Below are 10,046 nucleotides of genomic sequence, written 5' to 3'. Positions count from 1 at the left end.
TGCTGCAGAGCCAGAGGGAGATGCACTGATTGGTATGACCCAGGTTCTCATCGCTTCCAGCCTCCTTTCCATCGGCAGTTTGGCAATTCTTTTGGCTCCACTTCATGCCATCATTTCACTTGGCTGATTTCCTCCACAGAAATTACAATACTGCAAAGTGAGACTTCAGCAGTATCTCCAGGACAAGCTGATTTCAAACACCTGAGACAACCTGGATCAAACTCGTGGTGTGTTACACGAACAACAAATCCTTCTCCTGCCCCCGTTGAGAGCAAGCTGCGGTGCCTCCACAGGAACCTCCCTGCCCAGAGCCCCCAGAGCTCTCCTGGGACTGCCAGGCCTGAGTCTGCTCACACCTTTGTGCTCCTAATCGATGTGGCCATTCAGATTAACCCTTCTGAGCCCAGTGACTCCACTGGTAACTGACAGGTGCCACATCTTCCTCTCAGCTTCATTTGCTACTACTCACAAAGCAAACTAAGATTTGGAAAATATAAGAAACTCTGCATTTAATACTTGCTGTGGAGTTGGAGGATTAAGCCTGGGATCCCAGGACAGGATTTAAAGCCATTTTCGGCTGCTTTCTTTCCAAAAGCTCTTGAAAATGATTTGATCCTAGTCAGAGAATGTTCCTCTTCTCATTCTCATTGCTCAGCTGCTTGCAGTTTGCTTTCTGTATGCTCTGTATGACTAGAGAGCTCTGCACTACAGCTAAGCCAACATTATGCTATAAAAACTTCTGCATAATTTCCCAGGGTTGTTAATGCACTAGTTAAGACTCCCAGCACTGATGACACATGGAGCTGACTCCATCCAGATGCCATCAGCAGTTTAAACATCTTCAGATAAGATCAAATTAGCTATGCTTAAAAACCACTACCAAATTCACCCACTTGCAGGCTCAGATATTGTTCATTCCCTCTTGATAGAAAAGAAGTGACAAACTGACAGCTCTAACCCTCAGAAACAAAATACCAGGGATGAGCACAGAACAAACTGATCATCACAGGAGACATCACCACAGTGTAACTCGAATGCCTGCAAAACTGCTATGAGAAATGTATGATGACTCAAATCAGTGAGAGATTGCAATGCACATTTGATATCCCCAGTGGACTGGGACAACTGGGGTCAAACAGACATGGTACTGCAGAATAGGCTTTAAGCAGTTTCAGAACTTTCTGGTGTGTCCTTGTTTGACTTCCCACCTGGCTGCACTAAAGTCTTACACCTCTTTTCCCTTCCTGGGGCACAGTGCCTCAGAAGCTTCCTTCAAAAGAGTCCTTAGAAAAATCATTCCTGATTGCACTTAACTGCAGCATCTTCATGATATAATTACAGTCAAAGGATTAATAAATCAATCACCAGTTTTTGTGAGGAACTGAAACACTACAGCTCCTTGTAAAAATCATGCTCAGATGCTGAAGGATCTCAAAGGTTGGCAGAACCAGAGTTTAGTAGAAGACAGCAGAAATACATGAAACTACACGAAGGAAATACCCAGTCATGGAATGCTACTGTCTCAATATGCTGTACGTGTCATAGCTAAGAGATGTTCAAAGCAGTTACTCAAACACAGCTCTGTGAAGCAGCAAATCAACACAACAATACTTAACAGCTCAGACTCTTTAAGGTTGGCCTGTTTGGTGAGGAAGGTGTTGGATCAGGTCCCTGTTAGAGGTCCTGTCTCACCTAAACAATTCTGTGACTCTACACTCAGTATGTGATAGACATACTAAAAGTTCAGCTTCAAATATCCCTAGACACTTCTCTGGTGAGCTGTGAATGCCACAATTTTCACTCTTAGCTGTGACAGTAAGTAGAGAATCGACACAAGGACAGTCACTCTTCTAGGGCAGTGGTAGTGACAAGTCTCTACTAAATAGTTTTCTGCTGGTTTATGCCTACTAACCCCAAGCTTGGTCTGTCTGACCCTACAAAACGCCAGACCAAGCAGCAGAAAAGCTCCCCCAAACCCTGTGCTGTGTGGCTGCTGTGAAAGGAGTTAGAGCAAACACTACAGTCAGAGACACAACTCACCAGCCATCCTTCATCTGCCCATACATTTGAGTAGACCTGGTAAAGGACATTTTAGCAGAAAACCTTCCTTCTGTTTGAGAGGATGCCCAGAAGGCCATGGGAGCCTCTCCCCAGAGCTCTACTTACGGGTGTGGTTTCATTTCTATGTAGTTCTTGGGGATGAAACCATCTTTTCCGTTCAGCTCTGCCTTGTACCAATTCTGATCGCATTCTTCATTCAAAACCTGAAGGAAGCAAACAAAAATTAAGCTTACCCAGTTCAAGATACAGCAAAATTGGTGAAAGTACCAGCTTATCCTTCCCATTCCTGTTTCAAAATTGCTTGTGGAAGCTGAACCTGTAAAACTAGTGCTAGTGCTGCTCCACTGCCTCTCGTGAGGGTTCAGAGCTGTGGTGAACAAACATCAGCAGGCTCAGCTGGACACAACTGGCAGTCTCAGTTGGTTTTGCCAATACAAGTTAAAACCGGTGTAAATCAGACAGCAGAAACAGTGATTTGTCTGTGGAGCACTTTTTACATTACTAGTTAAACACATTTAAACAGGAAATGTAGATGAACAAAGTTTATTTTTATTTTTTAAGAGTATACTTTTGTTGTAAGTTTAACAGGTCTTTACCAGGAACCACAAGAAAAGGTATCCTTAGAAAGCACAAACTGATACTTCAAAACATACTTCTCCCAAAACTTTGGTGCTCTGTGTTTCATTGAGTTTCTGTCAACTGGTCCAGTGCAACAGGCAAGCCTGGTACCCTGACTGAAAGCATCTCTCCAGTACAGTCGTGTAATGCCCTGTAAGTAAAGCCATGCTATAGTTTGAAACTATGAATTTATTTGGTGTTGGAAGTAAACATCCCAGAGAACTTGCCCCCTTCCCTTTAAAATTTACCACCACAGCAACACTTCTCCTTGGGCACTTTCATTCCTTCTCAGCTTTCTCAGGAGGATCTTAACTTTGCCACAGTGGCCAACACAAAGCTGAGTTAAAAAAATAAAAACCTAAAGCATCAAGTCACAGAAGTATCACATGAGCATTGCCTGAGTGCAGGAAGATAGTGAAATGCAGAGAAAGACGACATGAATACAGATCCAGTGATCACACAGACACACACAGAGCTATGGTGAAGGTACACACCAAAATCCCAAACTCTTTTGCTATGTCACTGAGGTCCTTTTTCTTTTTGAAGGGTGATGAGAAGAAATTAAAAAGAGAAAGTAAAGGCAGACAAGAATTTGCAAGTGCAGGTTTTACTCTTACAGCTGATAGGAGTGCTTCAGAAAGTTAAACTCTAAAGATCAGTGCTTGTTGCCTTTCAAAAACACAGACACCAACCCCCTAACCTGCCTCCCTGCTGACTGCTAGGTATGAAAACCTCAACACCCACCGAAATGAAATGTGGAAGAGAGCAAAATGTGAATCTCCTCAGTGAACTGCAGTGGCTAATATTTTCCGGCTGTTCCTTAACTCCCAACTGAATGGGCTGATGGTAGGATGTACATTCCTCAACTGCCACATCTATGGAACTTCAGGTGAGCAAAGATACCCATCTTTATGGGCCATTTCAGGATATTTTCACATTCAAAAGATCCCAAGTACTTTGATTTGTGCAGTTCCTGCTCTGGGCTTCCATGTATTTATTTACAAGCACTGTTCCAGCAAGCACAGTCATTTAGCAGGGCTAATCTGAGCTCAGGTCATGAGCAGTTCAAGCGTGGCTCTGTTACAGGCTCTGAGGTAAGAGCTCACACATGGAGAGCTGATGTGGATCAGCTGATGTCTGCTGAACTGCCTTGGAGCCTGCAAACAGTGCACATCTCACAACCACTGCACTGCCCACGGGACACTGTTCTGTGCAGGGCTGATCCCTCCAGAATGTGAGACACAGGTAGGTGACACCAGCAGGCAGCTCTGGGATACTGGACAGGGACAACACAGACCAAACCAGGGGTGAAGTGCAGAGAGACTGGGGAGGGCACAAGCTGAAGCTCAGATCTACAACTCAGTCACACACAGCTCCAAGAACAAGGAGGTTTGGTTGTTGTGTGCCTCAGCCACCATCACTACAGTCATTTACAATGCAACACAAACATGACATATTTTGATGTGATTTCTAATTAGCCTAATCTCATGAGATTGATATGAGTTCCTTTATCAAAGAGATGCCTGACCAAACCTTTGATAGGGTTGTGTACTATAGACTCACTTCACTGCCCTCAGAGAGCAGTTCAAGGATGTGGCAATCTGTTTCTTTTCCAAGAACACAAGAAGATTGGGTGAATTGGAGCTTGATCCAAAGGCCATTACCACATTTCTGTGCTTTTGGCAGTAGGTATTACAAATTATCAGAAATTCTAATGCCCAAATGTAAATTCTTTTAATGAGTTTTATCTTGCTCTGAAGATATGCTAATAGATTCAGAGGAGCCAAATCACATCGGGCTTGGGGTACTCATTAATGCTTGGCCTGGAGCCAAATGCCAGTGAGGGAGCAGAGCTGAGACATGCAGTAAGCTCTGTGACCAGAGTGAAAAACAGCTGGATAAAAGGCAGAGTAAGGTGAAGTGCTTACACATCTTCATGTACCACCTGTTCAGGGACTTCTGCTGCAGCGAGGAACCCTCCACAGCTCCCCCCTTAGTGGCTTTGTTTGCTCCCAGGACTTTTCCCTGCTTCACACCCAGACTGACATTATCCTCACAGCCTGTTGTCCTTTCCAGGAGCATTTTAACTAGCTGTCACAGCTCCTTTCACACAGCCAAGTGTCCATGCCCTGTGCTATGGACCTTATACACACAGTCAGAGAACCACAGAATTTAGGGGCTGGAATGGACCTTACAGATCATCCAGTCCCAACCCCTGCCCTGGGCAGGGACACCTCCTCACTACATCAGGTTGCTCAAGGCCTTGAACATCACCAGGGTTGGGGCAGCCACCACGTCCCTGGGCAACCTGTGCCAGTGTCTCATTGCCCTCACAGAAAAAAACGTTTTTCTAATATCTAACCTAGACTTTCCCTCCTTCAGTTTGAACCCATTACTCCTTGTCCTACCACTAAGTTCCTAATAAAGAGTCCCTCTCTGGCTCCTTGTAGGCCTTTCAGATATTGAAAAGTTGCTCTGAGGTCTCTGGACAACCTTCTCTTCTCCAGCCCCAAGTCCCTCAGCCTGTCCTCACAGGGGAGATGCTCCAGTCCTCCTAGCAACTTCGTGGCCTCCTCTGGACTTGCTCCAACAGTTCCATATCCTTATGTTGAGGACACCAGAACTGTGTGCAGTATTCCAGGTGGGTCTCATGAGAGCAGAGTAGAGGGGAAGAATCACCTCTTCTGCCCTGCTGCCCACACTCCTTGGGATGCAGCCCAGGACTTTATTGGCTTTCTGGGCTGGAAACACTCCTGGTTTCCCCTTTCTGGCTCTTCCAGAACGCAGTTTTCTTTACAGAGTTCCATGTTCCTGTGTCATTTCAAGACGAATCACCTCCACAACACAGATCCCTACAGAATCATTGTTTCTGACAGAGTCAGCCCCTGCTGGAGCTGCTCCCAATGCTCAGTCAAGCAAAGCAAACTTGTTGTGAAGTACCTTAAATTCAGGACAACTTTGCAGTGGGCAAGGCTGGAACCCTGGTAGCTGCTATGAAGTTATGCAGCTATTATTATGACAACTGAGGAACAGTCCTGTGAAATTTCAGCTTTCAAATAAACTTATGCCAATCACATCAAGCAGTGAAACACTAACATAACTCAAAAGCAAGTCAGGTCACACACAGGAACTCTGTGCCCTGCTGCACCTGCCCTTGGTGTATATATCTGACAGCACTGCCTCTTCCTTCAGATCATTTCACTGAAATGAAAAACTGACTTTAAGTAATTAAACCACTTTACTGCAAAAAAAGCACCCAGTAAATTCATCTATCCCATACCTCCAACTGGCCTCCAAGTGATCTTCAGGTAATATTTAATTTTAGATTAAAATGTATGATCTGGATATTTAAAACACAGTGCTAAGCCTCTAAGGAAAATTATGATTCTTAGCTGAACTACTGTAAGATTTTTCCAGTCTTACCCAAGCTACAAAATTTAGTCTAAGTACCTCATGCATCACTGGATTTTGCTTTGAAAATTTCCCCTAAGTACAAATAGATACAGATAAATTAAACAGCAAAACAAAGATTCAATGCTTCAAACTGGACAGGCTTCAAAGTCTGCAAAAAGTCTAAACCACTTTTTTATCTCAGCTGTTCAAAACTGCTCTTTGGATAGGTCAAAACACACAGCACAGCTCTGCAGCCAATCCCCAGGGCTGCCACAGATCTGATCACGACTCTGCTCGAGTGACTCTCCCTTTCACACAGGGGCATCTGTGCCGGAGAGGAGGAAGGATATTTTTAGCCCCTACACTGAAGCCATGCTGCCATGTGATGTCCTCAGTCTGCAGTCAGCCCAGTCCTACAGTCAGAGTGGCTCAACTGCTGCCCGGCAGCTCCTCAGTTTGATAACAGATCTCTTATCAACAAAAGCCCATCTGTTCCCATGGAAATGGAGAAGAGGCACCGCGGAACAGTCCCACAGTTCCCGAGTTTTTGCTAGAACAGTTCACACTTAGCATCACCATCCCCAGCCATTTTCAATTCCATACCTAGCAGTATCCAGGGAGGTGATTGATTCACCATCCCTGGAGGTTTTTAAGATGAGACTGGATGTGGCACTTAGTGCCATGGTCTAGTAACCACGGTAGGGTTTAACTGGATGATCTTAGAGGCCTTTTTCAACCCAGCTGATTCTATGATTCTCTCTCCAAGACGAGTATCTCTCATCGGTTTTCCACCCTCGGGAACTGTTGTACACCAGTCTCAAACCTCTCAAAGCCAAACAACTTTCAGGAACACACAGGCACTAAACTGAAACTTAACAAGCAGATCTGGCTCAGCCCTCAAGCTGACACCCATATGCAAACATGAAGCTAAACATAATGCCTCAAATGTTACGTGCCGGTGAATTTAGCCAAGTTCCTCAGCATACTTGGGTTTTGGAGAGACTAAACCCAAAAAAAGGTGTTCAGAGAGGGCTCCATATTCTGGCTGAACCTCCTCCTTTCCTTGAACTTCAAGGGTTTGGGATTCTTGCTTCGCTAAGTGAAGCAGAAAGTAACACAACTGCTGCAGTACCACCTGTTAGCTGCCAGTGTGGTTTTTCTCCTCCACATAGTTGCACTGACACTGCCACAAAGAAAGCGAAGCAGTGCATTAAAAACATTCCCAACGTCTCAGGAATCCGAGGAAAGAACTCATGACACTCAAACTAGGGCAGGATTTCAAATTTATAAAGTGAACAAATGTTTCAAAGGCAGCAATTCTGCCACTGAATTCCTAAGCCTAGAAATTGTTTGTCCCAGAGTGGAAAGGCTCTCAGGAGGAGGATTGTCACCCTCAGCAGAGATGTTCTGACACAGCTTTTTGTGTTTGAGAAAAAAGGCTCTTCTTCTGCTCCAAGAAGAGAGTTACAACCAGATGCAAACCAGCAAGCAAAAACTGCTTCAAGGAGAGCTATGTCTGGATTCAACAGAGCAAGTTCACCACAGTCCATTATGCAATGTTTTTGTTCCCTGAAAATTGACTGCAAATGGCACCACAGGACATTCACCTCTTCAGGGTTTTGCAGACAACCCAAGATATGGTCTGGTCACCTGCAGCTCCTGTCTCACTTTGATGCTGAACAGATGAATCCTCCTCCCTCTAGCTGCCTGACACTATCCCTGAGGAGGATGTGCAGCAGAAACGGCATCTCAAGGAAACCTGGGAAAATCTGCACATCAAAATGGGACTGTGATTCAGGTCAAGCCCAATTAGTTTTTCTTCTCTTGATTTACTCATGACACACAGTACAGTTAATTTTAGCTGCAAACACTGAATGCAAAAAGATACATGAGACAATTAAGATGACTCAAGAACACATGACTGCTCCAATATTTTAGGCTTTTCCTTAAATTCAATTTATCCTAACACACAGGAAATATAAAATATCTGCAGTTTTTAGCTCAAAACCTAAAGCACCACGTTTGGACATGCTGTAAGATTGTGAGTATTTGCTCTCTAGGTGGGTATAAAAAGCTGTGAAAAGGCTTAACAACCACTAAGTAAATGTTACTGAAAACAGCCAGAGGAAGATTGGTTCTTAAATTGCACTCAACTACTGAGTGTTATAACACCTAAATAATGGCTGCAGCTTGTAACAGAATGCAATAATGTGTTATGGGTACAGGTTCTCATTCTCCCTCACCCCAATTCCATCATCTCTACAGAAACACTTTTTCCACTTTTATCTTTTTAAAAGCACAAGAAGAGCATGAAATACAAACTCAAGAAGGAACAAATTTCAGTCTTCCCAGCACAACAGAGTACAAGAGCCTTTTCCCCTACTCCTTAGTGGTGCTTTTGCTGGAAGCCTTATCTGAAGTGACACTGCCACTTCACCACGGTGCACACATGGACTTTGCACTGCAACAGCCTTTACCAAGGTGCCCAAGCAGCTGGAGGCAGAGCCAAGGAGAGCAAAGTTTTTTGTTTAGCCTGGAGAAGAGGAGGCTCAGGGGAGACCTTGTCATCCTCTACAACTCCCCAAAAGGAGGTTGGAGTCAGGTGGGGGTTGGTCTCTTCTCCCAGGCAACCAGCAGCAGGACAAGAGGGCACAGACTCAAGCTCTGCCAGGGAAGGTTTAGGTTGGATATTAGGAAGAGATTTTTTTAAGGAGAGAGTGCTCAGGCATTGGAATGTGCTGCCCAGGGAGGTGGAGGATTCACCATCCCTGGAGGTTTTCAAGCTGAGACCGGATGTGGCACTTAGTGCCATGGTCTAGTAAACACATCTTGGAGGTCTTTTCCAACCTGGTTGATTCTATGATTCTATGAAGCTGTGTCTGGGTTACACACTGCTGTCTTTAGCTTCTTTGAGAAGAAATTATTTCTAAGTTATTTCCATTCCTCTTGAAGGAACCTGGAAATTAGTTCAAAGTAAAATACATGACAAAGTTGAGAGGCAACAAACCAACACCAACTATGAAGGTCACAGGACAAAGCCACTCTAGGATCTGAACTTCTCCTTCCAAACTCCAAATAATATTGTCCTCAAAGTCTATTGCACGAAGCTGCTCATTGAGAGGTTTGTTCCATATACACCTTTATGGATTAATTCAGATTCCCCTAACCTTCAGAGAGGGTTGATGGGGAGAAGCAGCTGGGTAAGGTTACAGGAAATGATGTCACTCAACTGCATGAGATAAAGGCAAGTTGTCATTACAATTCCATGCAGTATTTCATCATGCAAAACTCAAACCCACAGAAGCACTGGCTACAGTAGTCAAGAAATCGAGCTAGCACTAGCTGGCAAGCACAGTGAAGTCTTCTGTCCCAAAGCAAAGTCCCAAGAGAGAACTGGAGCTAAGAATTAGCATTCAAACTTTTTCAAAACCACCTTTAATTTTTTTTTCTAGGTAACACAAGAAGACTTGAGGCAACCTTATGTTAGCTGAGACACAATCAAGTCTAGCCACAAGGACAGAACTCAGCACAGACTGACTTACCTGCCTCTCAGGCCTTGCAAGTCTTGCACTACCACGTCCCCTCTGGCAAAAGTCTTCAATTATGAAGACTTATTTATTTATCAAAGATAATAGGAAGGAGAGAGAGAACTAAAAAAAGAACAATCTAGACAACAGTTCTCTTTCCTTATGTCTCACCTTTTTTCTTTATCTAGCACTAAGAGACAGGAAGAAAAAAACAGGTATTTTAAAGTACGTTGCAGTGAGTTCCAAAATGCCTAATGCAGATCCGTGAAGGAATCAATAAAGCTCAAGAAACTTTGCCACAGGTCTTGCCTTCAATAAAGTTTGCTTCTGTGTTGGAAGTTTCCACTGGCACAAATACATAGAGGTAAAATGATAAATTCCCCAGTTCTGCCTCCGCTGCCTGTGCAGGATAGCGAGATGTCAGCCTCAGCAACTGCAAAATTGGCT

The 10,046-nt window shown here is 44.2% G+C and overlaps 1 protein-coding gene across 2 annotated transcripts in view; it reads right to left on the bottom strand.

Moving 5' to 3' along the window:
• The window catches only part of GRB2 (growth factor receptor-bound protein 2), a 42,922-nt gene that overhangs the window by 5,736 nt on the left and 27,140 nt on the right, over positions 1-10,046 (bottom strand). For both annotated transcript variants that reach the window (XM_009083081.1, XM_009083082.1), the window contains exon 2: positions 2,167-2,264. In XM_009083081.1, the coding sequence (XP_009081329.1) occupies positions 2,167-2,264 (98 nt within the window). The remainder of the gene's footprint in view (positions 1-2,166; positions 2,265-10,046) is intronic.

This window comes from Acanthisitta chloris, unplaced genomic scaffold, assembly GCF_000695815.1.
Source record: "Acanthisitta chloris isolate BGI_N310 unplaced genomic scaffold, ASM69581v1 scaffold22799, whole genome shotgun sequence".
In the NCBI taxonomy this organism is placed as follows: Eukaryota; Metazoa; Chordata; class Aves; order Passeriformes; family Acanthisittidae; genus Acanthisitta; species Acanthisitta chloris.
Note: the sequence above shows the minus strand (reverse complement) of the source record. Positions and strands in the feature narration are given on the sequence as shown.